At 61.8% G+C, this 27,527-nt stretch overlaps 4 protein-coding genes across 9 annotated transcripts; 3 read left to right on the forward strand and 1 right to left on the reverse strand.

The window, feature by feature from the left end:
• The first annotated feature begins 754 nt into the window (after positions 1 to 754).
• Positions 755 to 3,526, forward strand: FKBP2 (FKBP prolyl isomerase 2). Of its 6 annotated transcripts, none has more exons than XM_061203548.1 (6): positions 755 to 898; positions 2,145 to 2,313; positions 2,635 to 2,747; positions 2,867 to 2,913; positions 3,262 to 3,297; positions 3,387 to 3,526. In XM_061203548.1, the coding sequence occupies exons 1-6, from the start codon at positions 837 to 839 to the stop codon at positions 3,446 to 3,448; spliced, it is 489 nt and encodes a 162-aa protein (XP_061059531.1). In that variant the 5' UTR covers positions 755 to 836; the 3' UTR covers positions 3,449 to 3,526. The 6 variants fall into 6 exon arrangements, with proteins under 6 accessions (XP_061059531.1, XP_061059532.1, XP_061059535.1 ...); XM_061203549.1 differs by lacking the exon at positions 755 to 898 and adding an exon at positions 1,217 to 1,301; XM_061203552.1 differs by lacking the exon at positions 755 to 898 and adding an exon at positions 1,388 to 1,428.
• On the forward strand, positions 1,047 to 1,859 carry LOC133099722 (translation initiation factor IF-2). The gene has a single exon (XM_061203547.1). The coding sequence runs from the start codon at positions 1,047 to 1,049 to the stop codon at positions 1,842 to 1,844; it is 798 nt and encodes a 265-aa protein (XP_061059530.1). The 3' UTR covers positions 1,845 to 1,859.
• A 410-nt stretch (positions 3,527 to 3,936) lies between the features above and the next one.
• Positions 3,937 to 6,242, reverse strand: PPP1R14B (protein phosphatase 1 regulatory inhibitor subunit 14B). The gene is given in 6 exon segments (XM_061203554.1): positions 3,937 to 4,264; positions 4,357 to 4,389; positions 4,704 to 4,787; positions 5,817 to 6,098; positions 6,100 to 6,206; positions 6,209 to 6,242. Coding segments are annotated over 6 exon segments (609 nt in total). The 3' UTR covers positions 3,937 to 4,195.
• Positions 6,243 to 11,175: 4,933 nt separating this feature from the next.
• PLCB3 (phospholipase C beta 3) lies at positions 11,176 to 26,803 on the forward strand. Its single transcript, XM_061201955.1, has 31 exons — positions 11,176 to 11,386; positions 14,102 to 14,179; positions 14,447 to 14,515; positions 14,605 to 14,745; positions 14,985 to 15,064; positions 15,175 to 15,228; positions 15,319 to 15,394; positions 15,502 to 15,602; positions 16,123 to 16,289; positions 16,363 to 16,509; positions 17,412 to 17,652; positions 17,877 to 17,961; positions 18,037 to 18,223; positions 19,027 to 19,232; positions 20,132 to 20,228; positions 20,309 to 20,393; positions 20,710 to 20,834; positions 21,161 to 21,315; positions 21,395 to 21,556; positions 22,227 to 22,326; positions 22,416 to 22,520; positions 22,752 to 22,843; positions 24,081 to 24,234; positions 24,320 to 24,355; positions 24,473 to 24,665; positions 25,084 to 25,225; positions 25,316 to 25,392; positions 25,505 to 25,594; positions 25,687 to 25,744; positions 26,026 to 26,112; positions 26,201 to 26,803. Exons 1-31 carry the CDS (start codon positions 11,288 to 11,290, stop codon positions 26,402 to 26,404), a joined length of 3,693 nt encoding a protein of 1,230 aa, XP_061057938.1. The 5' UTR covers positions 11,176 to 11,287; the 3' UTR covers positions 26,405 to 26,803.
• The last annotated feature ends 724 nt before the right edge of the window (positions 26,804 to 27,527 follow it).

Raw genomic sequence — 27,527 nt, forward strand, 5'->3', positions numbered from 1 at the left:
CCTTCTCGCCTAGTCCTCAATTCTGAGTGTTGTAATTATCTTCCTTTTTCAGTTGAGGAAATAGGCTCGAAAAGTCTGACTGACCTGGGGAGTTGACCTCAGGTCGGCTCTCTCCCTAACACTCAACTTAGGTTTAGCTGCCTCCCAACTGCAGGTTCATTACTTCAATGGACAGATGTTCACTCCTGGGTGCTGTGGCGCCTGGAAATAAGTCCGGTTGGGGAACGGACCCAGCCAGACCATTACAGTCATGATTCAGGGGTCATTGTGCAGCAGGTAGAGGCAGGCCTGTACGCTGGGAGAGAAAAAAAGGAGAGAGCATTCGCCGTGGACCAGGGCCTGGCAGTGCGCATCACTTGCAGCAATCCTACAGGGGCCCTGCGGGGTGGATGTTATCAAGCCCGAGTTACCAGGCCAAGGAACTTGCTCAAGGTCACACAACCAGTCAATGAATGGCAGACCCTGGATTCAAACCCAGGGCTCGCTCTGAAGCCAGGCTCTTGCCACAGCAACTGAGGATTGTGGATCCTGAAGAGGCTCAAGGGCAAACAGGAGAGCCGTGGGAGAGGCTGGGGGCGACATAAAATGGCGTCTCAAGACCCCCTCCGCGAACCCGCGCCCACCTGACCTTAATTTCACCTCGACCGGAAGTGCCTTCGGCCCTTTCAGAAGTCACTTTCACCTAACCTTACGGACTACAGAGCCACCGGACGTGACGTATAAGTCACATGGCGGCGCGGGGGCGGAGCTAGAGAAGGCCGCCCAGGCGGGCGTGTGGCCGCGGGTTTCGCACGGTCCAATGAGGGCGGGCGGCGTGGCCGGGTCTGGTGGCGACGATGACGCGCCTGCGCAGAGACGGCAGCACGACTGGGGTTGACTCCGGGGGCGCGGCGAGGAGGTGAGCGGGGGCCACAGCCCGGGCTGTGGGGAGCCGGGGTCCAAGGGGGCAGGCTGGATCAGGCGGGGCAGGAGCGGGCCGGGGCTCTGAGTGTCAACAAGGGATAAGTTACGAGGAAATTGAGGGTTGGGGTCAGAGCTGTCTGGGGATGCCGCAGGGGGAGGGTTCTCACGCCTCACGGGGCGGGGCTCCGGGAGTCGGGGCGGGACGTGGAACGGAGACGGGCGGGACCTCTGAGCTTGTGCCGGTGGAAGGCGGAGCTCCAGGGCGGGGGGCGGGGTTAGGACTGGTGAGGGACGGAGACCGGCCCTTGGAGGAGGAGCGGGAACAGGCGGAAGGAGAAGCCTCGGGTTTGGAGACCGAGGGGGAAGGAGCCCAGGCACCGGGGGCGCGGCCTCAGCCGGTGAGTGGCGTGGCTACAGTTCAGGAAAAGGGGTCTAGTCCTGTCGGGGGCGGGACTACAGGGCCGGGGGCGGAACCACGCCCCCTAAAGGGTGGGGCTAAGGAGCCCAGCGAAGGGGTAGGCCCAGGTAATGGCCCGGGGCGTCCACGCGGGGGCGGTCTCCGTGGTGGCCGTGCCTGGGGACGCGGTAGGCCGAGAACTCCCCCGGGAGAGGTGGTGTGGGTGGAGCGGGCTCGGCGGCCACCCGACACGGGGCCAGTCTGGGTGCCCCGCAGGCCCCCGAGGGCTCAGAGTTGGGGCGGCGCCTCGGGCGGAGGCACAGGACCAGCCTGGGGGGTACCCCCGGAGGACAGGGGCTCCCCGGAGCCACCCAGTGGCGACGTGTGGGTGCCTCGGGGCCGACCCCCTGCGGCAGCCGCAGAGGTGTGGGTGTGCTGGGCGGGAGGCAATTGGGTGTGGCGTGAATGGGGTCGCCCGGTTGGGGCAACTGCTGCGCAGCCAGATAGGGTTTGGACTTTGCGGAAAGGGACGGGGGGGAATTGAAGAGCAGAGCTGGGGACTGGGAGGGACGGAAGGGCAGGGGGTGAGCAAAGGGGCTGGTCCCTGGCTGCTGTGGCCTCCCCTGACCCCCTCCCCCCGCTGCTGGGGTCCTCGGGCAAGCCCCCTTCTCACTGGACTGGTAAGTGTGGCCGCGGAGCCTGGGGGAGGGGGCGGTGACCCGGGACAAGGGGATCCCCAGGGGCAGGCAAGGTACGGTGGGGTGGAATCCTCCTGGTACCTGCCCGTATTCCATGCCCTCCCGTTCCTCTCCCCCGGTTGGTTGGTCGGGGTCTGTCCCCGCAGAAACATGAGGCTGAGCTGGGTGCTGACAGTATTGTCCATCTGCCTGAGTGCCCTGGTCACGGCCGCCGGGGCCGAGGGCAAACGGAAGCTGCAGATCGGAGTCAAGAAACGGGTAGACCACTGTCCCATCAAATCACGCAAAGGGGACGTCCTGCACATGCACTACACGGTGGGTGAGGGAGTGGAGCTTTTGGGGGTGGGTGGGCCTTCCGGGGACCAGAAAGGACTTGGGAGCCAGGTTTGTCTGCCAAAAGGTGGGTGACCTTGGGCAAGTCTCATCTACTTTGCATGATCCTATCTTGCTCTTCACTGTCTACTCCCAGTTGGCACCAGCAAGCAGTGCAATGTACTGTGAGCTGCCCAAGGTGCTGTCCCTTTCTAGGACTATGGCCGCCAGCGCTGTGGGCTGCCACCTTGATGGGAAGAGCACCTGGGGGTGGGGGTGTCAGAGCAGACCCTCCTCCTCACTGGCCTTCCCATGGTCTCACAGGGTAAGCTGGAAGATGGAACAGAGTTTGACAGCAGCCTGCCCCAGAACCAGCCCTTTGTCTTCTCCCTGGGCACGGGCCAGGTCATCAAGGGCTGGGACCAGGGGCTCCTAGGGTGAGTCGAGGGGCCATGGCTGTGGTCCAGGAGGTGAACTGTGGGAGGCAAGCTCCAGGTATGGGGTGGGGGCAGGGAGCCTGGGTGCTGCCACATGCTGAACATGTGTTGTCCTACAGGATGTGTGAGGGGGAAAAGCGGAAGCTGGTGATCCCATCAGAGCTAGGTAAGAGGCCCTTGCTGAGTGGGGATAAGGAGTTCAGGGTTATATCTACGTAAGGGTGAAGGCTGATTCAGCCTCTGCATTGCTCTCCACTCAATCCATTCAATACATGCCACTTCCAAGTCTAGTTGTGTCCAGCAGTGAGGACAGGGCAAGACCCTCGGGACGCTTGGCTCTGGTGCCCACTCTCTGCTCTCTACAAGACCTTTAGCAGCCCCCTCCCAAATCCATTACACCTTTTCCATTTCTGGCCTTGTGCTGGGATGGGCAGAGGCTTGGTTTCAGCCTCGTTGTCCGCAGAACACCTCACTCTGCCTGGCCACGGCTCACTTTCTTTGTGCGTCTTTGCAGGGTATGGAGAGCGGGGAGCTCCCCCAAAGATTCCAGGTAATAAACCTTCCTGCCCCCCATCTCCTGCACCCATTCCATCTCCCTGTGGCCCTGGTTCTCATTCTGATCCCACTTCTCCCCTGCAGGCGGTGCAACCTTGGTGTTCGAGGTGGAGCTGCTCAAAATCGAGCGACGTTCAGAACTGTAGCCAAACTGGGGAGGGGTGGTGGAGAGGCCCCCATCAGGGACCAGACTGTTTAAAGAAAGAAAAAAACTTTAAAGCCCATGAAGTGAGACTGTGTTTGTCTGTGCGCCCTGGAGACTTAAGAAACCACAGCTTCAGCCTTCCCTCTGCCTCATCCTCCCCCCATCCCTCCCTCTCCTTTCCTGGCTGCAGAGCCTTGGGGTCTAGTAGGCTCAGTGGCATGGAGGTCACGATGGCCAAACCCTGGGTGACATGGTGGCCCTTGTCCAGAGGGAAAAAGGAGTATTCCTGCCTGCCAGTAGCAACACGGCTCCTCCCCAACTCCCCAGCCACTTCCAGATCCTGGTCTGGGAGCCAGCACTGGGCTATCGCCATGGCTACGTGGCCCTCAGGAAGGCCTGCGGTCACCTGGGGAGAAGCTGAGCTGGCAGCAGTTGTAGAGCAGTGTGTCCCCCCTAAAAGAAACCAGGCGAGCCTGTTAACTGCACCAAAGGCATATCCTAGCTTTATTAAAGGGCCCGCGCCGCAGTCAATATAAAAACACAAAAAGTCCCGTCAGTTTAATAATAATAAAAAACCCCAAAAATGGAAAACTGAGGGGGCAGGGAAGAGGCCCCTGGGCCAGGGGCACGGGGAGCACTGCACATGGCACCAGGCCTGGCCGCAGGGCCCCCCGGTATTGCTGTTGCTACGAGGTTGCGGGGCAGCGATTGTCCTGTGGGAGCCACCGTTCACCTGGGTCGAGGACCCTTACTTCTTCTGGGGTGTGCTCAGCTTCTGCATGCCCCGGATCTTGTCCAGCAGGCCAGAGATGAAGGCCTGGAGGGAGGGAGGACATTAGAGAGACCAGAACCCAAGATGACAGGACCCCAGGCTCCTCACCCCACCCTCTGGGGAAACCACCTCCTTACCTCAGTGGGTTTGTAACAGTCAACCAGCAGCTCCTAGTGGGGCATGGGGGAAAAGTATAACTATGAGTCTCAAGAACACGGGCCTAAAGTTCACCTATACTCTCTTCCAAGGCACTGGGGCCACCCTGAGGCACAGGAGATGCCACAGCTACTGAACAGCTAGGCAAGTACCACTGGCCCTATTTGACGGAGCCAGAAGCTGAGCCCAGGAAGGTCACAGAACTGGCTGACTCAGACCAAAGAAGGCCTGGTTCCAGAGGCTTGCCTACCCACGGGGCAGTGCCTCCAGGCACCCCTCTATTCCCTGCTCCCCTGACCTGGCCCTGCTGCCCCCCAACCCCTCTCACCTTGACCCTGGCAGCTCGGGTATCATCGCTCTCCATGTCCAGGAGTTCATCCACGTCAATCTCCAGCTCCGGGATCTCCTCTTCCTGGGGTAGGGGTGGGGGAGGAGGGAGAGACAAGGGCCTGAGTTGGGAGAGAGGGTGTGAGAGGGGCTCTCTGGCTGAGGCCCCTGCCCTACTGCAGATGAGCCAGCCCTCTTGCCCAGCAGACAGCGGCAGCTGCTCCGAGGAGAAAACAGATCAGGCCTGTGCCAAGGCAAACTGCCCAATGAGGGGGGGAGCTTCCTGTCCCTGCCAGTTGGGCACCCTGGGTGCCAGACAGCTAGGGCTGGGGATCCTGGGCTGGGAACCCTGCAGATGTGTCTCCCCAACTTCCGGGCCCCCCATCTCAACCAGAGCACAGGTGGGGCCAGCTGTCCCAACTCATCACAGCCCCTTCCCCTCCCCCAAACACCTGTCACAGCTTCCCAGGAGTGAGGAGGAAGTGAAGGGTGAGGGGTCAGTGGGAAGGACCCAGGCCTGGTAAAGGGGAAACAAAGAGCCCATGCTTTGCTGAGGGAGGGGGTGCCTGCCACCCCTCCCCCCCCAGGAAGCATCTCTCCGGTCTGGAGTCAGCTGCATCCCAGGGCTGCACTAGGGTAGGCAGCACAGGGCAAGCCCACTCCTCCACCCTGCCCCCCGGGGACTGAGTCACCATTTGATCAAGGAAGGAGTCATAGGGTGGAGAACTAGAACCCAGAGAGTGGGCTACCCTACCCCCCCATGGCAAGATGGAGCTCCAGGTTAGCCCATTAGAATAGGCAAGACCCGTACCACCACCACTCAGGCTAGCTAGCGCCTTTTAACCAGTCTAGGCTAGCAGGCAATAGGTAGATCTCCTTTCCCCGCCAGCCCAGACAATCCCCTAGTCTCCTGTCCAAGGCAGCAGATAAGAAAGGAGTGACTTAGGTCAGACAAGAAAGAACATACATTGGGGGCGGGGAGTACGGAGAGCTGGGGAGCGCGCGGAAGCGGAGCGCCCATTGACTCCGGGTGACAGGCGGACTCAAGGTGGGGTTCCCAGGCGGCCCGAATCGGGACCGATTTTAGGGTGTCGGCGCAGGGTGGGGGACACACCTGGCAGTCGTAGAGGCGAGTGAGCTGCTCCAGGATCCACTCCTCCAGGTTGAGGCGCTTCCGTAGCTCCTTGCGGTCGTACTTGACCGTGACCTTCCCTTGGCGCCTCACTGGGCCCTCGTCGTCCGCGCCGCCCGGGCCCTCGCCTGCAGCCCCAGGGGGGCTCTGAAAGTAGACGCGGGGCCCTGGGCCGCCACTCCCCGGTCCAGGGGCCGGAGCCGCCAACGCCGCGCCCCCTGCGGGGCCGCTGTCCGCCATGGCGGCCGCCGGGGCCACGTGCGCGCGTCGGGCCCCTCCCTGCGCCGCCGCCTCCGGGACGCCCGCCGGCTGGCTCCGGGCCGCTGGCTCGGGTTAGCTCGTGAGCTCGGCTCCGCACGGCTCCGCGGCGAGGGCAGCGGCGGGGGCGCCCGGGGGCAGCTGCAGCATGCGGAGCCCCCGGGCCTGGCCTGGCCGCGCCCCGCCCCCTCCCCGCCGATCCGCCCGCCCTTTGTCCCCCGCGGCCGCCGCCCGAGCCGCCGCAGCCGAAGCCGCTTTCTCTGTCTCGATCGCTTCCCCCGCCCCCCGACCACACCCCCTTAAAGGGACAGTCCTGCAGCAGGCCCCTCACCCCTACCCCGCCCCAGGGCAGGGGCTAGGAGAGGGTCTAGTCCTTAGAGGTTTGGACCTAGCTGTCCGCTATCCCTTTTAACCTTCCTGCCCCAAGCCCAGGCGTTCGAAGCGTCCGGTAGCCGGATTTGCGCTCCTGCGGGGAACCTAGTGTTCTGTCCTCACTGAAGCAAAAACAGGGGACGTCTGAGAATGGAGGGGAGTGGGCACTGTATACAGGACAGAGGTCCGAGGAAGAGACGTGGGAGCCCCCGACTTCTGGGTCCTCAGGCCCTTGGCCAGCGGGTAAAGAGCAGGCTTCTTCGCGCGGACGGACACGTGGGCCGGACGCCCAGGGGTGGAGGAGTGGAGAAGGCGGGCAGGCGCTGCCCAGGTCACCGGACGCCCTACTCGTCGGGGTTCCGCGCCCCCCATGATGGAGGCCTAGGTTGGGGGTGAGCTGAGCCATCCGGGCGGCCTGAAGGGCCAGACCCCAGGCAGCCACCGCCCACCCGCCAAGATGGCGGCGGGGGACGGAATTATGGGAAATGTAGTCCCCAGGGTCCGGCCCCCATGGCCGCCCCTCCCCTGGAGCGGGACCGGGTCCTGGAAGCGCAGAACTTGTTTGGAGCGCTCTCGTAGGGCTGGTCTCCACAGGGCGCGGTTCTCTGCACCCCGCAACCTCTGTGTGTACAAACTGAGGCGTAAAGAGCTGGGAAGTGGGGGAGCCGGTATTCACGATAATAAAGATAATAACAGCTGACCCTAATGAGAGTTCCTCCGGTCGGTTCCACATAGTCGGTTCCAGTGTGAGGGCACCTCACTCCCTCTCCGGTAGATCCTCGCCCTGCGGCCTCCTCTGTCCTTCAGATCTCACAGGCGCCTTATCTGGCCCACCTCTCTTAAGCAGACCGTGCGTCTCATTCCCGCACCTGCTTTGATTTTCCATATTTTTAAATAGTGTCTCTCATTCATTTGTTCATTGCCTGTCTCCCATTTCTCAACTATGAGCTCCATGAGGCCGAGACCTGTCTGGACCTTGTTTACTGCTGATGCCCATGGCTGAGTGGGCCTGCTGGGCTTCAAACCCACATGCATCGTGCAAATTACCTGACTCTTGAACTCTCAGCACCTAGGTCAGACTCATAGTAGGTGTTCGATAACTATTGGTGGAACAAATGACCGAATGAAGGAATGAATGGCTTCTTCTGTGCATCCATTTCCTCTGAAGGCTGTGGCAAAGATTAAATAGGAAAGTGCATGGAAGATTCAAGGACTGAACCACAGGGGTTAAGTCACACAGCCAGATAGAGATGGAGCTCAGCTTGTATACCCAGGTCTCCTGACACAAAATCACTACTCATACCACTGCACAAGGCTGTGCAGCTCTGTTTGGGATGCTTCCACAGACAGCAGGCTCACCCTCTGCAGTCCCAACCAGAGTCTCAGGGTCTGAGAGGCAGTAAGTCCCAACTCCTCACAGACACCCTCTCTCTGGATGCCAGAGAAGTCCTCTGCAGTAGGTGGAGTTCAGAGAGAGGTTGACACTGGCCCAGGGTCACACAGCTGGTGCTGCAGACAAACTTAAACCTAGGACTGTAGGCTTACCTTGTAGCTGCGGAGAATAGACAATGAGAAGGCGCTGGCTGAGAATGGTGTGTGTGGTGATGGTGGTGGTGGGATTCAGGCCAGGTGGGAGGCCTGGGTAGGGGGCAGGTTAATGTGGCTCGGTGACGGGCTGATACCTCCTCCCTCTCCAGCCCCCCTTCTGGCCTTAGCCTCCCTTTGGCCAGCCTGAGGGGCCAGGGAAGGACTGACCCTGCTCTTGCGGATTAGACAGGACCCACTCTTTCAAAGAGAGTCCCATCCCCAGCCTGGCCTCTGGCTCTGAGCTTGGCCTGATGGGAGAAGCAACTTACCCACATCCAAATTCCCCACCACACCCCACCTCACCCCACTGGGGCGGGTCTGTTCTTTCTGAACTGGAGCATTGATTCAGGCCTTGGGGAGCTCACAGTTACAAGAGAGGATATACCATAGCTTGTTGTGGGAGTGAAACCTACTGGCGGTGAAGACCTGGGTACCAGCCCCAGCTCTGCACCCCCCAGATGCTATGACCCTGAGCAATGATCTTCCTGTCCCTCCTCCCCTCAAGGCTGGTGTGAAGGCCTCCGGTCATGTCCAAATTTCAGGGGTCCCCTGAGGATTCTCTAGGCTGAACAGGGAAGAGCCAGGGATGCTTTTCCTGACTCTCCCTCTCTCCACCTCCTGTGCCACCCCCAGGGCACTCCCAGATTCCTGGGGCTGACTCCCTTGCACATCCAGTCCCTTCCCATGGCCGCCTACCCTGTGAACAGTTAGTGCAGATGGCCATGATGGCCTGCAGCTGTCTTGGAGGCTGGGCTGCCCAGCACAGAACCTTGGAGTGGAAGAACTGGGTTCAAATCCTGCCTCTGCCTTAGGCTTCGAGGCCCTGGGCAAGTCACTTACCTGCCCTGAGCCTCTTCAGAGGGGCGGATTCTGCTGACTTCTGGTGGTTTGGGGCTGAGGTCAGTGCTCCAAGACCATATCCCAGCCCTTGCTCTCCTGTCTGAACCTGTCACCACTGCTGCTCTTCATCCTTCCAGCCTCAGGCTGTGGCCTCCCCAGCCCCACCCCTCTTGGGATCCTGGCCCCCCTCCACCAGAGGGCAGCTAAGGCTGCTTTCAGCACCTCCTCAAAGCAGAGGCCCTAGGGAGGGTCCCTTGGCTGAGACCGCTCCCTTAATCAAGGGTAGAGGCCAGAAAGGCTGCCTTCCTTCCACCATTTACTGCTTGCCGAGAAACTCTATTACCATTACCAAGGCTGCAAGAAAGTGTCCGAGGAGGAAGAAGCCCTCTAATGGGGGTTGCCCTGGCCTCGGGAGACACAGGGGTGGAGGGAGAGGGGGAGGGGCTCAGGCCCAGGAAACAGGCTCCCATCCTGTTTTCCAAGGAGCTGCTGCCTAGAGCTTCTATCCCTAAACTCAGGCCCTGGCTCTAGGCCCTGCTAGCCCCCTGCCCCAGAGCTGATCCATGTCCTTTCCTCCTTCCTCTCCCTTGTCCCCACAGCCTGCTCTCACTCCTTAGAGATCCAGCTGTCTACACCTAGGGGTCATCTCATACTCATTTGACTATTTCATCCTCTGACAACCTTCACCTTCTGGACAAGGTGACTGAGGCACAGAGAGACGAGGTTCTGCCGGTAGACTTGAACCCAAGTCAGCGGGAGCAGAGGCCAATCTCTACCCGGCATGGCTCTGCCCAAGGAGACCCCGTAGTCCCTGAGTCTCTGAGGGCTATGGCTCTGTTGCTCTGGCGAGAGAGGACAAGGATCACAAGTCCTGTCCCCCTTTCTTTGTCTCTTCAAGGGCAAGGAGTAAAGGCAGGACATAAACTGGCCTTCAAGACAGAGGGCTGCAATCTTCCTATGAAGCTGTGTGACCTTGGGCAAGTCCTTTCCCCTCTCTGCGCCTCAAGTAGAGATAATAATCACACCCCACAGGGCCTCAGCCAAAGGCTAGGAGATCTGTTAGGTTAGAGTTGGTACCCAACATGGTGGGGATTTTGAGGATGGCCAGTGCCAGGCAGGGCTCCCCTTGGGGGTCTGAGAGCCTGGGGCAAAGAGGCCTGTAGGGCTGGCTCCTCCTTGACTGACCCCTCCTCCCCCAGAAGCAGCTCCATCTCTTTCTGGGTTTCTAGGTGACTTGGCTGGCCCCTCTGGATGAGTTCTACTTTAAACCTGCTGCTGCTACTGTCTCTGTATTGGGGGGGCTCCCACAGGGGCCCCCAGGCAGGAGCCCCCCCAGCCAAGCCCTGCGGGAGGGGCTGCAGCCCCCACCCATCTCAGTGCCCATGCGCCTTCCCCACTCCCGTCCCTGGCATGCAGCAGATTTCAGGGCACCTGCTGTGGGCCAGGAGTGGCAGAGCCCCTCCTCGACCCTCCTTGTTCGTGGACACCCAGGAGGCTTCTGACCCCTCTGGGCAAACGACCAGTTGTCCCCTTCTCAGTTTGCAGTCGAGAGCCCCGCAGGGACAGGCTCCAGGTTGAGCTGTGGGGGGTGTCTGCGGAACAAGAAGGGCGCTGTTCCAGGGCTCGCTCCGGAAAGCCAGGGTGCTTGGGTCCTCAAAGGAGGCGACAGGCGCCGGGCCTCCCCGGGCTAGGGACGGGGGAGGGGCGCCCGCCGGCGGAAGGCCCATTAGCTTGCTAATTGCTCTCGGGGCGGGGGGGGGGGGGGGGGGGCGGGTACCGAGCTGCTGCAGAAGGGGGTGAGGCGAAGTGAGGGCAGAGAGGGGGGTGGGAGTGTCTTTTCCAGCGCTCAGCTAAGTGCTGCAGGAGCGGGGTGGGTGGCAGGTCTCTGCGCCCCCAGGCCCAAGTCCTGCTCTCCGGTAGTACCCCCCGCCCCTGCCCCTCAGAAACCTTAGCGGGCCGACCCCGGCCGGTCTTCGGCAGCGCCCTCTGCACGCAGTCCCTCCAGCTGCACCCCAACAGCCTCCCCGCCCCGAAGCGCCTTCCTCCAACCCGGGGCGGGTTCAGCTGAGCCACCCCCAGCGAAGTGCCCCAGTCCGGGCGTGCCTCTGCCCCATCCCTCCTCTGGCTGCAGTCGCCACCCCGGCCGCTAGGGGGAGCCGACGCGGGGCGGGCGGGCCCGACGCCGGGGGAGGGGGCGGTGCCGCTGAGGCCCCGCCCCCGCCCCGCCCCGGCCGGGCCCCGCCGATTCTCTGGTCTGTCCCGGACAGACTGGCGGGCGGGCGGGCGGTGACGCCGCCGGGCCGGAGCGGGCCGCGCGGGAGCGCGCGGAGGGAGCAGCGGCGCCGTCGGGTCCCCGTCGGGGCTCCGTGGGTCCCCGACCCGCCCCCGGCCCAGCTATGGCGGGCGCCAGGCCCGGCGTCCACGCGCTGCAGCTGGAGCCGCCCACCGTCGTGGAGACCCTGCGGCGCGGGAGTAAGTTCATCAAATGGGACGAGGTAAGTTCAGGGGCCCCCTGCTCCGCCCAGATCCGGGGACTCCCTCACCCCAGCTCCGCCAGACGCCGGGGACCCCCAGCCCAGACTGGCCTGGCCACCGCCCCCCCACCCCCCATCCCAGCCTGGCTGCGCTCCGGAAACTTGAGTCCCCAGTCGTCCTCGTAATGAAGACTCTGTCCCCCACCCCCCACTCCAGTCCCTCATCTGCGGAAAATTTGGCATTCATTCCTTGGCCCAGAGATTTCGAACCCCAATAAATTCCAGCCCCCCACTTTTCTCTGGCTCTTCTCACCTCTCCCGGCCGGTCTAATTCTGGTTCCCCCAACCCTGGCCTGGTCCCCAGACCCCTGCCCGGCACTGGACAGTCTGGCTCAAGAACCATAGCCCCCAGTCTGGTTCAGTGTACCCACATTCTGAGTGGGTGCCTCTGGGACCCTACTCTTCCCAGTGCCCTAGTCTGAACATTCTTCTCCATTCATCACTTTTTCAACCTATTCTGGCTGGCACCCCTTTGCCCTGCTTCTGGATCCCAGCCCAGCTCGCTGCTCAGGTGGGAGCACCAAGTCACCCCCCTAGTGGAGACTGTGCCCCCCCCCAAGTTCCTCCACCCCGGGGGAACTTTGCTGTCCACTCACTCCTTAGCATCGGGACTTTGAACCCCAATAGATCCTGACTCCCCCTCCCCCCCCTTTACCTGACCTGCCCCTGGAGCTTCCCAGAGGCCCCGCTCCCACCTGCGGCTCTGCGAGCTGTCCTGCACCTCACCCTCGTTTTCACACCGCCCCCTCCTCTGCCCCCTGGGCCCCTCCTTCCCCGGGGCTTTCCCCCCCCCGCCTGCCTGAGCTGCCTTGCTGCTCCTTCCCAGCCAGGCCGGAGGCCTGGAAGACTCGGCTCCTTTCCGGCTGGGTGGGGCGGGTAGGCGTGGGAGCTGGGGGGAGGGGCTGGGGGCGTGGCCTGAGGTAACAGGTGTGCCATAGAGGGGTGCCCCGGCGCCCCTGGGGCTAGGGGAGACCCCTCCCCCCAGGCCGGCTTGAAGGGAAAAGTTTCTCCTTTTCCTTCCAGTGTGATAAACCCAAATAAGGAAGTGGGAACAGGGAGAGGGCCCTGGGGGTGGGGTGGGGGTTGCTGACAGGGACTTGGGGCCTGAGAACCTGGGGCCTGGGCTGCCTTTGAAGACCAGACCCCTGAGGAGGGGGAGAGGGAGGCCCTGGAGGCAGTACCCACAGAACTCCCCCCTCATCACACTCCTGGGGGGCCCTGAGCCCAGGGCAGGGTTGGTAATCCCAGAGAGGGGCTGAGAATGGGTGTCAGCACAGTGAGGTGGGGAGGCCCAAGCATCCCAACAGTTCCCAAGCCTCCTATCCCCTCTGCCCCCAGATCAACCTCCTGTCCTTTGTAAGTAAAGGCTGAGATGGGCGGGGCTAGTGCAGTCCCCATTCTCCAGAAGATGAAAACTGAGTCTGGAGAATGGAGGCTAATCCCAGGCCCCACAGTGGGGTTGTGGCTGAGGTCAGGAGCTGGGAGTCTGGCAGGGGTCCTGGTTCCCTGCTTCCCAAACCTCGGGGCTCGGGAGCCATACTGCCTGCATGCAAATCTTGGCTCCTCTTCTTGACGTTAGGCAAGCTAGGTAGTCTCTCTGTGCCTCAGTCTCCTCACCTGTAAGATGGGAAGAACAAGAGTGCAAACCTCATGGGTTGTTAGGAGGACTAAGTGAGCGCCTAGATATTGAGCGCTTAGACCCGTACCTGGCAAGCAGTAGGGGCGGCGTCAGGGTGAGCTGTTGTTACGACCATAGGATCATCCACCAGTGAGCAGCAGCTTGGGGTGGCACCAAGGTGAGGCAGCGTCTTCTCTTGGCCTGGGGCAGGAGAGTTCTACCTGGGGCCACGTGGTCACTTGGGCCCTGGCGGAGTCTAAGCCTCTGATGACACCACCCCCTCCCCCACTGCTGCTGGTCCTGAGTCACACAGGGTGGCCCTCCTCAGAAAATGGGGCCAGTGCACCCTTTTCTACCCTCCTGCCAGCCAGGGCTGTTGGAGCGAGAACAGAATTCACTGTCTAGTCCTGAGGGCAGGGTGAGTCCCTTTCCGAGGGGACTTAGTCTGTGCTCTGTAAGATGGGGTGAGCCTCGAAGCTGTGAGCCTCCAGTGGGGTGCAGGGTTGGGGGGGTAATGGACTTTGAAGCAGATGTAAGGGGTGGCTGGTCGTCATGGGGACCCGAGGGACACAGAAGGACCATGGGGGTCAGGCTTCCAAACCCTCTTCTTTCATTCCATAAATATTCCCAAGGGGGCTGTGAGGGCTTCAGCCACCAGGGAGCTCTCAGACCTTATGAGGAAACTGAGCCCAGGCTTGGGGTCTGGGGAGGCCTCCCCAAGGAGGCAGGTCAGATTTCGGGGATAGAGAAGGAAGGGAGAATATCCTTGCAAAGAAGCAATGATGCAAAGACTGGAGGTGGGGAAAGGGTAGTTAGTGGTCCATGTGACAGAGTCTTAGGGCAAGAGAGCAGTGGGGCTGGGAGGGGACTAGGACCTCAGCTTTGTCCTGAGGACTCGAGGGAGCCACAGAGGACCTATGGGCTGGCTGAGGCTTCGTCTTCGCTCACTGAGAGAAAGACTGGGGGGGGGGGGGGAAGGTATGGCCCCAGGGGGTCCAGGGACCAAACCTGGGCAGCAGCCCTCACCCCCTGACCCCTGCCGTCCGTCTCGTCCCCAGGAGGCCTCCAGTCAGAACCTGGTAACTCTGCGCGTGGACCCCAGTGGCTTCTTCCTGTACTGGACAGGACCCAACATGGTGAGGGCGGGTGCTGGTGCAGCTTGCTCAGGTCTAGGGCTCCCACCCCAGACCCCCGAAACCACCCCCAGCCCCCGCCCGTGGGGGTGGGGCCCCGCTGCTGCCTGACCTCTCCCACGGTTCCCTGGACAGGAAGTGCTAAGGGCGGGGGCTGAGACTGGGGCTCCAGCAGGGGGTGGACACTCCCTGGTCTGGGTGGGGAGCTTGGGGGCTCCCAGCTGTCACCCTGTAGCCTCTCAGACCTCCCCTGGCATCTGGTTTCCCCAGGAGGTGGACACGCTGGATATCAGTTCCATCAGGGACACGAGGACAGGCCGTTATGCCCGCCTACCCAAGGTGAGTGATGGGGGCCCAGGACTCAGGATGGGAGTGAGGCCGTGGGGGATGGGGACAACCCTCCTCACCCTTGGCTTTCACCTACTCAGGACCCCAAGATTCGGGAGGTGTTGGGCTTTGGGGGCCCTGATGCCCGGTTGGAGGAGAAGTTGATAACAGTGGTGGCCGGGCCAGACCCGGTGAATACATCGTTCTTGAACTTCATGGCCGTGCAGGATGACACAGCCAAGGTGGGCTAGGATTGATGGCTCGGCCTGGGGGAGCTACAGCCTCACTTGCTGAGTCAGCCATCACTTAGTAGGCACCTGTTGTGTACTAGGCTGTCCTCTGCCCCTGTTTTTAATCATTCTCTGACAAAGTGGTATTTAAGCACTTAGTGCGTACCAGACCTAGTTCTGGGCATGTGCTGTGGCTGGGCCAGCCCCTCTGTGCCCCCCTCACCCCCTCCCCCTGGATCCTGACCCCTCAGGTCTGGTCCGAGGAGCTGTTCAAGCTGGCTATGAACATCCTGGCTCAGAACGCCTCCCGGAACACCTTCTTGCGCAAAGCGTGAGCCCTGGGCCTGCCCCGGGGCGGCCGGGTTGGGGGGGTGCATCGGGGGCGGGGGGGGGGTTCAGGTAGCTGTTCCCAGGGCGTGACCCTTCCACCTGTGTCCCCAGGTACACGAAGCTGAAACTTCAGGTGAACCAGGATGGACGGATCCCTGTCAAGAAGTGAGCGCCCCTTTCCCTCAGCACCTTCTTTGCTTTTCTGACTTTGGTGACCTTTGCCCCCACTGACCCTAACCCCTCCCATCTGCTCAGCATCCTGAAGATGTTCTCAGCAGACAAGAAGCGGGTAGAAACTGCGCTGGAATCCTGTGGCCTCAATTTCAACCGGGTGAGGGGGCTGGGGACAGGGGCCAGGGTTGGGGGGTGTCACGGTGGGCGCCTGCTCTTTGAGGGCTGGCTGTCCCTGGGTTCTCACCCTCCACTCCTGGCCCCTAGAGCGAGTCCATCCGGCCTGACGAGTTTTCCTTGGAAATCTTTGAGCGGTTCTTGAACAAGCTTTGTCTGCGGCCGGACATTGACAAGATCCTGCTGGAGATGTGAGCAGGGCTGGGCCTGCCTCCCAGCCCCCCATACACCGTGTCTGGCCTCTGCTGGCATTCCTTCCAGTTCAAGGGAGGGGAAGTGGAGCTGTCGGGGTCTCTGTGTGCTAGAGCTGTGCCTGTGCTCAGAGCTGCCTTGCCTGGGGCTCTGTCGTGGACAGTTCTATGCTGACCCTTGGCCGGGGTTGCTGTCATCTGCGCACAATGGGGCTGAGGACCCAGGGGCTCAGATGTGTTGTCGGTGAGGGCTGGAGCTGAGATCGGGTCCAGGATCTGGAAGCATGGTGTGGTGGGCCAAGCACTTGGTGGCTTCCAAAGCTCTTGCTGATACCAATGGCAGCACCAAATGGTTAGGAGAGCGGATGGGGAAACTGAGGCCCAGAGGGGCCAGCAACTTGCCCAAGTCCCAGTCAGAGGGTTCTAGAGCCAGGCACGGCCCTCTGACTCCTCACAGGGTGAGGGTTTGGAGCAGGGGCTGGTGAGGCTCCAGCCTGACTCCACTTCCCACCCTCTCCAGAGGCGCCAAGGGCAAACCATACCTGACGCTGGAGCAGCTCATGGACTTCATCAACCAGAAGCAACGGGACCCGAGGCTCAATGAAGTGCTGTACCCACCTCTGCGGCCCTCCCAGGCCCGGCTGCTTATCGAGAAGTATGAGCCCAACCAGCAATTCCTGGAGAGAGGTGAGCCGGCGTGGGAGCTGGGGGCAAGGCGGGAGGGCCCCAGCTGCCCCTGCTGACCCCACCCCGCCCCCAGACCAGATGTCCATGGAGGGCTTCAGCCGCTACCTGGGAGGTGAGGAGAACGGCATCCTGCCCCTAGAGGCCCTGGATCTGAGCGCAGACATGACCCAGCCGCTCAGTGCCTACTTCATCAACTCCTCACACAACACCTATCTCACGGGTGAGCAAGCCCATCCTAGCGTGACCTCTGCTCTCTGTCCTCTGGCCCTTAGACTGCTTCCCTCCTTTTGGGGTGGTCCCTGCTAGGGATACACGCCGGGAACAGACTGCCTGCCCTGGGGAGTGGGCTTCTGTGCATGGGTTTCTCGGGGCGGTCCAGGAGGCTTCCCTGGGGGAAGGGCTGAGGCCTGCATCTGCCCCGGGAAGGAACAGCCTGTGCGTAGGCCTGGGAGCAGGAGACCCTTTGGTGCTCTTAAGCAGAAAGGAGGCTGAGAGGTGGGGTGGGGCAGGGTGGAGCAGGGTGAGGCGGGGACTGGGGCAGGTAGAGATGAGAGGGACCCCGGGGGCACAGAAGGAATGGGAAGAATTTGGGCTGATCCTAAGTGAGTGGGAAGGCTTCTTGCAAGGTGTTTAGCAGGGAGAGGTGACGTGACCTGGTATGTTTTTAGAAGGATGATGCCAGGTGCTTCGCAGAGATTGGATGGGAGGCGGGGAGGGGCCTGCTGTCCCCAGGAGGAGGTGATGGAGGCTGTTCCAGGGCAGCAGCGGTGGAGGGAGGAAGGGGAAGCGAGGGGCCATGGGGGTGTTGGGGCTGACTCCCCGGTTCAGGCTGGTGGGATGGGGGTGGTGGGTGTTTATCGGAGAGAGGGTGAGACCTGGAGGAGGAGCCAGCCTGTCAGCCGGTGCTGGTGGATGCCGACTCTACCCGGCTTTGGGACTTCGGGGAGAGATGGTGCTGGTTCTACAACGAATTAAGGAGTGGTCAGAAGCTGGCCAGACAGAGCGTGCCAGGGCCAGTCCACCCCCGGGGCTCTGCGTCCCCAGCATGGCCCGGTTCAGCGCAGGCCTGGGGAAGAGGGCGAGGCTGGCGGGGTGGCCGTGGTGACGGAGCCTCGCCCCCAGCGGGGCAGCTGGCGGGAACCTCGTCGGTGGAGATGTACCGGCAGGCACTGCTGTGGGGCTGCCGCTGCGTGGAGCTGGACGTGTGGAAAGGGCGGCCGCCTGAGGAGGAGCCCTTCATCACCCACGGCTTCACCATGACCACGGAGGTGCCGCTGCGAGACGTGCTGGAGGCCATTGCGGAGACCGCCTTCAAGACCTCGCCCTACCCCGTCATCCTCTCCTTTGAGAACCACGTGGACTCGTGAGTGGGCCCCTGACCCTGGGACCCTGATCCTGGCCTGGGGACCCCGATCCTGGCCTGGGGACCCCTGGTGACCCAGAGACAACCACCTCACCATGGCACTGTTGGACTGCTCCTGTGACCTCTGACCCTGGCATCTTTCACTGACCCTGCCGGCCTCTGACCTACCCTGGGGACCTCAGCCTCACCCCAAGAACCTCTGACCTCTGACCTTGGCCCCACAGGGCAAAGCAGCAGGCCAAGATGGCTGAGTACTGCCGCTCCATCTTTGGGGACGCACTGCTCATCGAGCCCCTGGACAAGTACCCGGTATGGGGCACAGAGCCGGGGCGGGGCATGGGGGTGAGGGCGCCCAGCAGACCCTGACCTGTCCGTGCCCACCAGCTGGCCCCGGGCGTCCCCCTGCCCAGCCCCCAGGACCTGATGGGCCGCATCCTGGTGAAGAACAAGAAGCGGCACCGGCCCAGCACTGGCGTTCCCGACAGCTCCGTGCGCAAGCGGCCGCTAGAGCAGAGCAACTCGGCCCTGAGCGAGAGCTCTGCCGCCACCGAGCCCTCCTCGCCCCAGCTCGGTACGGCCCTGGCCCGACCTTCGACCCCAGTCCTGACCCTAACCTCCCACTTCGCCGAGCTCAGCCCTCCCTGGGGATGCTCTCTCTGCTCCCAACCTGACCTCCCTCCTCACCAAGCCGCTCGCCACCTCTCAGCTGAGTATGGGACCTCTGACCCCTGACCCCAGGTGCTCACCTCACTGAACTTCACCCCAGTTGGATTTGGCTCCATCCGCCTCCTGACCCCTCAATCTCAACCTCCACCTCGCACCTCACAGAGCCCTCCCCCTCAACCAGGTTATGACTCTGAATTCTGACCTCTGACCTCAATCACCTCTCACCTAAACCACCTCTCTCCTGAGACCCCTACTGAGTCTACCCACCCAGCTGGTTCTAATTTCAGCTCACCCTGGACCTCTCACTTTACTGAGGTCCCGCTTACATCTGACCCCTGAGTGCTCACCTCACTAAGCGCCCTCACTGGCTGTGGCCCTCACTGACCCCTGACTTGGAACCCCACCTTGTCATCCTTTACCCCCACCGTCAAGGCTGTTGTACCCCAGTTCTCACCCTTCTGAGCCACGCTACCTACCTCCCTGCTGGATATAACTCTGCATCCTGATCTTTGACCTTTGATTCCTCTACACCATCGTTCGGTTTGATCCCATCCAGCTCCGGAACTCCCCTCGTCCCCCAGCCACACTGCCCTGAGAGTACCCCTTGACTCCGTGAGTCGCCTCTACACACTGGGCACAACTCCTCCTGGCTCCTGTGTGTCTGTGTGTGCCCTGACCCCCGACCTCCTTTGGCCTTGTCCTCTGCAGGGTCCCCCAGCTCTGACAGCTGCCCAGGCCTGAGCAATGGGGAGGAGGCGGGCCTTGAGAAGCCCAGCCTGGAGCCTCAGAAGTCTCTGGGTGAGGAGAGTTTGCAGCGGGGCCCTGATGCTCTTGGATCTGCCTACCGTGAGGATGAGGAAGAGGATGAGGAAGAGGAGGAACAGACGGACCCCAAAAAGCCGACCACCGACGAGGTCAGGCCTACAGGCAGGAAGAGGGGGTGGTGGCACATCTTCACTTCCCAAGTGTTTGCTGAGCCCTGACTGTGCCAGGCACAGCACCAGGTGCTGGGTCCGCTCGCGATCAGATGTTATCCCTGCGCTCCCAGAGTTCAGAGGGGGGAGTGTGTGGAGTGGGGGAGGGGTCTTAGATAAACAGGCACGGAAGCGAGTGTGAAATTGTGTTCAGGACGTGGGCCGGGAGGGGTGAGTTAGGGTGCAGAACTGGGGGGAGGAGGGGGAGTCGGACCTCAGCGGGGACGTTGGGTGAGCAGACCTGAGGAAGAGGGAACACTGTGCAAAGGCCCTGTGGCAGGGCCAGAGAGTGCAGGGGGAGGGGGCAGTGCAAGACGAGGGAGTGCTGAGTTTTGAGGAGAGAAGGTGACAGAAAAGGTCAATCATGAGATTGGGTTTGAGAGGGGCCCAGAGTGGGGAAGGGTGGGGGCAGCCACGGTCGAGCTCAGGTAGCAGGGGTTGAGTGTGAGGCTCTTGTGAGCCACCCAAGAGGAGATGGCAGGTGGTGGTTGGAAATGAGACTGGGGATGGAAATTTGGGGCTCAGCTGCATGTGAATAATTGAACCCCTGGGGTTGGGTGAGGAGTTCCAGCTTCTAAGGATCAGGGAGGTAGAAGGCAAACCAGGAAGGTGGGGTCCAGGGCACATTGGAGAGGCCCAGAGAGAAGGCTGTGGGGCAGATGGGACCCGGACTGACAGGCCGTGGCCAGGCTGGGGTCTTTGCTGAGAGAACTGGGCAGTGTGATTGCAGGGCTGGGAGGAGGGTCAGTGCCTCCTTTGTGGTGGGGGGGCAGATGAGAGAACTTCCAACTGATGGCTGGGGGCCATGGGACCGCTGACCCTGCATTTGGGGGCCACAGGGCACTGCCAGCAGTGAGGTCAATGCCACTGAGGAAATGTCGACACTTGTCAACTACATCGAGCCCGTCAAGTTCAAGTCCTTCGAGGCTGCTCGAAGTGAGTGGGGTGAGAGGTGGAGGAGTGGCAGGGGGTCTGGCCCTGCCAGGCCTGACCCCCTCCCACTCCCCACCCCCCAGAGAGGAACAAGTGCTTTGAGATGTCATCCTTTGTGGAGACCAAGGCCATGGAGCAACTGACCAAGAGCCCCATGGAGTTTGTGGAGTATCCTTCCGCGTTGCTAGGGCTGGCGGGGTGGGGCTACTCACTCGGAGGCTGGCTCAGATTGTTCTGACCCCACCCGTAGCACCTGCGCAGGATCCTGATGCTGTAGCACCCTGGTCTGGGTTTTGAGCAGGCCTGGGAGACTGTGTAGGGCCTAGGCTGAGAAGCGGGGGACTGAAGGGGCAGCTTGAGCAAAGGCGGGGAGGTTGGTTCACAGGAGCTGAAGATGGGCCTGGAGCACTGGGCTCGAGGCAGAAGGCGGGGCCGCTACCTGCCGGGGCCAGTACCCAGCGTGGCCCCTGACTGCCAACCTCAGATACAACAAGCAGCAGCTCAGCCGCATCTACCCCAAGGGCACACGCGTGGACTCGTCCAACTACATGCCCCAGCTCTTCTGGAACGTGGGCTGCCAGCTCGTCGCGCTCAACTTCCAGACCCTGGGTGAGCGCTGGCCTGCCCTTGACCTTTGACCTCTGGCCCCCAGCCTCACTGACTTCTGCCCCATGACCCTGTTACTCTTGACTGAAGGGGCCTCTGACTGTCTAATCCCAGATCCCCAAACCTAGCCGAGACCTTGGCTGACCCTAACTCCTGACCTTGGCTGATCCTAGACCCTTCCCCTTGTCCATTCTTTCCTGAGTCTGGATCCTTGATGCCATTTGATCCGACTTGAACGACTCCTGGTCCCCCCTCTGCATGGCACTGTTCTTCCTGACTCCTGACCCCATTTGACCTGCTGACCCTCGCCCTCCCCCTGTTGCCCCCAGATGTGGCCATGCAGCTCAACACGGGCGTGTTCGAGTACAACGGGCGCAGTGGCTACCTACTCAAGCCCGAGTTCATGCGGCGGCCGGACAAGTCCTTTGACCCCTTCACCGAGGTCATCGTGGACGGCATTGTGGCCAATGCCGTGCGGGTCAAGGTGGGGCCAGGGAGGGCTCAGGCCAGGGTGTCCTGGGGATGGGACTCTCAGCAGCCTCCTCACCCTCCTGGCCCCCCAGGTGATCTCGGGGCAGTTCCTGTCCGACAGGAAGGTGGGCATCTACGTGGAGGTGGATATGTTTGGCCTCCCTGTCGACACGCGGCGCAAGTACCGCACTCGGACCTCTCAGGGGAACTCGTTCAACCCCGTGTGGGATGAGGAGCCCTTCGACTTCCCCAAGGTGAGCCCTGCGCTTGTGCCCTCCCCGGCACAGGGAGCTGCAGCCCAGACCTGCCGGGCTCTCTTAGTGGGGGGACGGGAACCAGGAGCACCGGTGGCGGTTGGGGATGCGAAGGTGGGCGTGCCCCGGCACCTCAAGGCTGGGCCTGTCACCTCGAGGCCCCACCCCGGGTCCTGCAGGTCCCCGCATCAGGCTCACACTCCCTTCCCTCTGTGGGGTGAGAGGAGAGGACAGGAAGCTGAGCCAGCAGGAGGTCCCGCAGCGGGGAGTGGGCGCCGCCCACCCCGTCTCCCAGGCAGGAGGGACTTGCTCCAAGCTCACCCCAGCTTCTCCCTGCCCCCCAAATGGATGGGCCCTCTGCAGCCTGCTGGGGTGGGGCGTGGCCTCAGGCCCAGACGCATGGCTCACTCCAGTTTCTAAGCTGGCAGTGACCAGACCTGTCCCACCATAGCGATGCCTGGAGGGGTCCATCTGCCTGTTCTCTTGACTCAGGGCTCTGGTGGAAGCTGGTCATCCCTTTGGCGAGGTCACAGAGGTGTGGGTCCACCACTGGCTCAGTGGCGATGGTGACTGATGGTCAGTGGTTGGGTCAGATTGTCCAAGGGCCCACTCTGGGTGTCAGCCTTGGTGGCTGTGGTCAGCTGCAGCTCAGACCAGTCTGGGCCCTCAGGTGGTGCTGCCCACGCTGGCTTCGCTGCGCATCGCGGCCTTTGAGGAGGGTGGCAAGTTCGTGGGGCACCGGATCCTGCCTGTCTCTGCCATCCGCTCAGGTGAGTCCACTTGGGCTCTGGGCAGCGTGGGGGGCAGGGTGTGTGGGGACCTATCGGGGCGCAGCCACCTTGCCCTCCCGCCCTCCCAGGGTACCACTACATCTGCCTGCGGAACGAGGCCAACCAGCCGCTGTGCCTGCCGGCCCTGCTCATCTACACTGAGGCCTCTGACTACATCCCCGATGACCACCAGGGTGAGCTGGAGGGAGCTGGGGCGGGGCAGGCCAGGCAGGGTGGGGACAAGGACACCACCAGGGCCTGGAAGTGGCTGGGACTGGTGGCCCCAACTGAGGGTGGTAAACAGAGCTGAGGGTGGGTTCTGTGCTCCCTCCGTCCCTCCGTGAGACCAGAGCCGGGGAAGGCTGGTCCGGAGGCTGGCTCCGGGGGTTCTGTCTCTGAGACCCTTGCCCTCTGCTCCCACCCAGACTACGCAGAGGCCCTGATCAATCCCATCAAGCACGTCAGCCTGATGGACCAGCGGGCCAAGCAGCTGGCCGCCCTCATTGGGGAGAGTGAGGTGAGCCAGGCCAGGTCGGGGGCAGGCAGGAGGCAGCAGGGCTCAGGCTCACCTGGACCCTGGGGGCCCCTGGGGTTCGGGGTGTGGGTGGGGTAGGGTGGTGAGGGCTGACCTCTGGGCCCAGCCCTGGTGGAGAAGCACCCTGCAGCCTTCTCTGCTCTCCTCCACCTGCACCGTCCCATGCCACTTCCAGCTGGTGGTCTGGCTCTTCTCCCCAAGTGGGGCTGTTCCCTGCCTGCTGCAGACACTAACTTCATGCAGTTACCCACACCGTCCCTCCAACCCTGGGCTCCGCCTCCAACGCTGGCCTTTCTGCCCTGGTACAGGGCAGCGTGGGGCTTCAGGGCTCTCTTGTTCAATAGGCTCAGCCATCTCCGGTTACTCTCCACATTTTAAGGAGGTGGAAACCACCCCTTTTGCATGAGAAAGGCCTTCAGGATAGTCCTGGGCTAGAACTCTTCCTGCTGCCAGCAGGTTCGAAGCCAGGGTTCAGGGTTCAGCCATGGCCGCTTCACCAGGGCAGCTGGAAACCCTGAAAGCTTTTAAAACACGGGTCCTGGGAGCCGGGCAGTGGCTTCTGCGGGGAGGGGTCAGGAGCAGAGGCTCGGCGCAGATCTAGACTCGGTCTCACGGGGCCCCGCGGCAGGCAGGGAAGAGAGACGGCTGCCTAGAGCTGTTAGTGGGAGAGGCTGGTGCCCACTCTGCGGTCACTTCCTTCATTGATTTAATCAGGAGCTAAGCAACGAGAAAGATGAGCAGCTGTGGGCAAGGGTGGAGGGGGACTTGGAGAGGGGAGGAAATGGGGCTGGGCCAAGGCTTTCCGGAGCAATCTGGAAGTTCCTAAGCATATGCAATGAGGCCTGGCATCCTAGAGACACGACCTCACGTTATCTTCATGCCTCACGTGGAAAGAGAGGTTAGAAATGCTTGTTTTATACCTCTCGTTCTCATGGAGTTGTCCCAGCAGCCCCACATTACAGAGGAGGAGTCCAGGGCCAGGCAGGCTGAGGGAGGTTGTGAAGGACAGAAAGGTCTGGAGACGGGGAATTCCCTGGTGGTCCAGTGGTTAGGACTCCGCACTTTCACTGCTCTGGGCCTGGGTTCGATCCCTGGTCGGGGAACTAAGATCCCACATGCCGCGTGGCGTGGCCAAAAAAAAAAAAAAAAAAAAAAAAAGGGTCTGGAGAGAACAGCATTTCTGGAAAGAGCATAGAGCATTCTACTTTCTCCCCCACAGGCTCAGGCTGGCCCGGAGACAAGCCAGGAGACCCAGTCTCAGCAGCCAGGGTCCCAGCTGACCGCAAACCCCACACCCAGCCCACTGGACACCTCCCCCCGCCGGCCCCCAGGCCCCGTCACCTGCCCCACCAGCACCTCCCTCAGCAGCCCAGGTGAGGGGCGGCCTGGCGTGGGCGCAGGGGCACAGCTCTGCTGCTGGCTTCTCCAGCTTCTGACAGACTTGCTTCTGCTCTCCAGGTCAGCGCGATGACCTCATTGCCAGCATCCTCTCAGGTAGGGGGCAGGCCTGTTCTGGGGGCGGGGCTACTCCTGGAGGGGGCGGGTGCTCCTGCAGGGTTGGTCTGCCCCAGCCCAGCCTGGCCCGGCCCATCTTTGCTCTGCTGCCCACAGAGGTGGCCCCGGCCCCGCTGGATGAGCTCCGAGGCCACAAGGCCCTGGTGAAGCTCCAGAGCCGGCAAGAGCGAGACTTTCGAGAGCTGCACAAGAAGCATCAGCGGAAGGCGGTTGCCCTCACACGCCGGTTGCTCGACAGCCTGGCCCAGGCCCAGGCCGAGAGCAGGTGCCGGCACCGGCCGGGTGTCCTGTGAGTGTCCAGCCTGCCTGCGTGCAAGTGTGCTGCGTGCATGGATGTGAATATGAGGATGTGTGTGCACATGGGGTTTTGCACTACGTGGGCGTGGAGGGACGGCCAAGCACTGCCCCTTGACCCCAGGGAGGAGGGTTTGGTGCAAGGAAGACAGAGGAGTCTGGGTCCCACCCTTTTTCCGCCAGGGAGCGATACCTTTTTTGAAGTCCCTGTAAGAGCGTGTTTCCAGAGACTGTTGCCCAAACAGGCTCCCAACATTTGGGTGGCGCTAACGGGCCTCCTCATTGGCGTAACAGATCCCACCCCTCTGGGCTGGCATCTCCCATTGCCTGCTGGAGTATGCCCTGTCCCCCTGCCCTCCCAGCCCAAGTCCATGTGACGACCTGAGCATCACCCAGAGGGGTTCTCCCCACAGAGGCGGGGAGGACGAGAGGGAGGAGGAGGAAGAGGTGAAGAGGTATCAAGAGTTCCAAAAGAAACAGGTGCAGTGCCTGCTGGAGCTAAGGGAGGCCCAGGCGGACACAGAGGCCGAGCGGAGGCTGGAGCACCTGAGACAGGTGAGGGGGACGTGTGGCAGTGGGGGAGAGACTGCCTCCTGGACAGGCCTGTCGCAGCCTGTGCCACCTGTTGGCCACCTGTGTCTATAGGCTCAGCAGAAGCTCAGGGAGATTGTCATGGATGCTCACACCACTCAGTTCAAGAGACTGAAGGAGATGAACGAGAGGTGAAGGCAGGGGATCTCATGGGCAGACGGGGGATACTCCCTGGTGCCAGGAGGAGGGCAGAGACCCCAGTCCTGCCATTGAGCCTTCCTCTTCCCCCACTGGCTCCTCCAGGGAGAAGAAGGAACTGCAGAAGATCCTGGACAGGAAGCGCCACAACAGTATCTCAGAGGCAAAGACCAGGGAGAAACATAAGAAGGAGGCGTAAGGGCATCAGGGCCGGGAGCCATTTGGGCGCTGGGCAGGCCGGGCCGGGTGCCTGGGCACTGAGCCCATCCTGCCTTGCTCCTGTGCAGGGAACTGACAGAGATTAACCGTCGGCACATCACTGAGTCGGTCAACTCCATCCGTCGGGTGAGTGAAGCTCAGGTGCCACCCTAGCCCACCCCTGTTCCTTCAGTCATCGTAAACCTGTATCCTGGGGGCCAGCCTGGTGCTACGTTGCCCTAGGGGGATTTCTAGAGCCTTTTCCTTTGGGTCTGGAAGGTTTGCTATAAGAGTCATCTCAGGACCCTGGCCACACAACTCCGGGAGCCTATGCCTGCCTGACTTCTGTGCCCAGGCAGAGCCCTGGGGTCCGGGCCCCTTCCTTAGAGACCCTTGGCTGAGCCCTTGCCCCACCGCCACCCCCACAGCTGGAGGAGGCCCAGAAGCAGCGGCAGGAACGCCTTGTGGCCATGCAGCAGCAGATTCTCCAACAGCTGACAGAAGAGGAGCCCAAGGTGAGGCCTTGGATGAGGGGCAGGCAGGCAGCAGGTAGGCAGAGCGCCGGGTGGCCTGGCTTTGCCTGTGATACTCCTCTTCCTGCAGCTGCTGGCCCAGCTGGCCCAGGAGTGTCAGGAGCAGCGGGAGAGGCTGCCCCAGGAGATCCGCTGGAGCCTGCTGGGCGAGACGCCGGAGGGACTGGGGGACGGGCATCTGGTGGCCTGTGCCAGCAATGGTCACGCGCCTGGGAGCAGTGGGCACCTGTCTGGCGCTGATTCGGAGAGCCAAGAGGAGACTACGAAGCTCTGAACTGGCTGAGCAAGAGGTGGCCACCAGGCCAGGGTGGGCACTGGGAGGAGGGCAGGAGGCTAAGACACTAAATGCTTTTTTTTAAAAAAAACTTTTTATCTTTAGAAATTTTATTTTTTTAAACTGGGGCGAGCACCCCACACTAACTCCCTTCCTTCACCCTCCTGGGGCCCCTTTAATCCCCAGTCCCTCCTTCCTGCCCTCAGTCCTAGGGAAGGTGCTGGGTGGGTCACTCTGGGCCAGAAGGACCTCGCCCCCAGGACACCCACACCCTAGAGTGGGACTCATCTCCCTCACTTCCCCAGGGAACAGTGGGTGGAGACTTCGAGCTCTGGGAAGTTGGGGTCACATTCTTTCTCTATCCTTTGGGGATTTTTTTACATGAATAAAAGTGGATTTCAGGGACCCTGTGTGCAGCGTGGTTTGGGGTGGGGCAGTGCTGGAGAGGACTCCGGCCCTAGATCTGGCTCTGCTACTTCTGGAGCCTCAGTTTTCTCATCTATAAAATGGGATTGTGGGCATTGTGGGATTGAGGTCAGGCCCCCAACAGAGGGTTGCTGGGTTTCAACCTTCAGACCTCCCTGCCCAGGAACTGCCTGCAGATCTTCCCAGTGACCTGACATCAGAGGCCCTCTGGCCTCCCCCAGGCTTTCCTGCCTCTATGCCCTCTGCCCTGGGCTACCACTCCTGCTCCCCTCTCCTCCCACCCCCCACCCCACCCCCACCCATTACTTTTCTCCCTCCCGGGCTCTTTTTGTCCTCCCTTCACAGAGGCTCAGGCCTCTGCTTCAGGAAGCCTCCCCTGCACCCTCTTCCTGTTGCCTGATATGACCCAAGCACCCAGCATCTTCCGCTGAGGCTGCTCCGGGCCACACAGGCAGTTGACTGTATCGGGGGATGGACCTGTTAGGGGTGGAGCTGGGCAGCTCACAACCTGCCCAACATCAGGGGACCTGGGCTCTCAGCAATAGGTGGGAAGTGGATGAGCCTGGAAGTGACCCTTGGGTGAAGGGAGGCTGACAGTCACAGACACTCACAGGGGCTAGGAGACGCAGCATCCCCCTCATCCCTGTGAGGGAGACGTTATGCCTGTTTTGCAGATGAGGAAACTGAGGCCACAACT

This window comes from Eubalaena glacialis, chromosome 10, assembly GCF_028564815.1.
Source record: "Eubalaena glacialis isolate mEubGla1 chromosome 10, mEubGla1.1.hap2.+ XY, whole genome shotgun sequence".
Lineage (NCBI taxonomy): Eukaryota > Metazoa > Chordata > Mammalia > Artiodactyla > Balaenidae > Eubalaena > Eubalaena glacialis.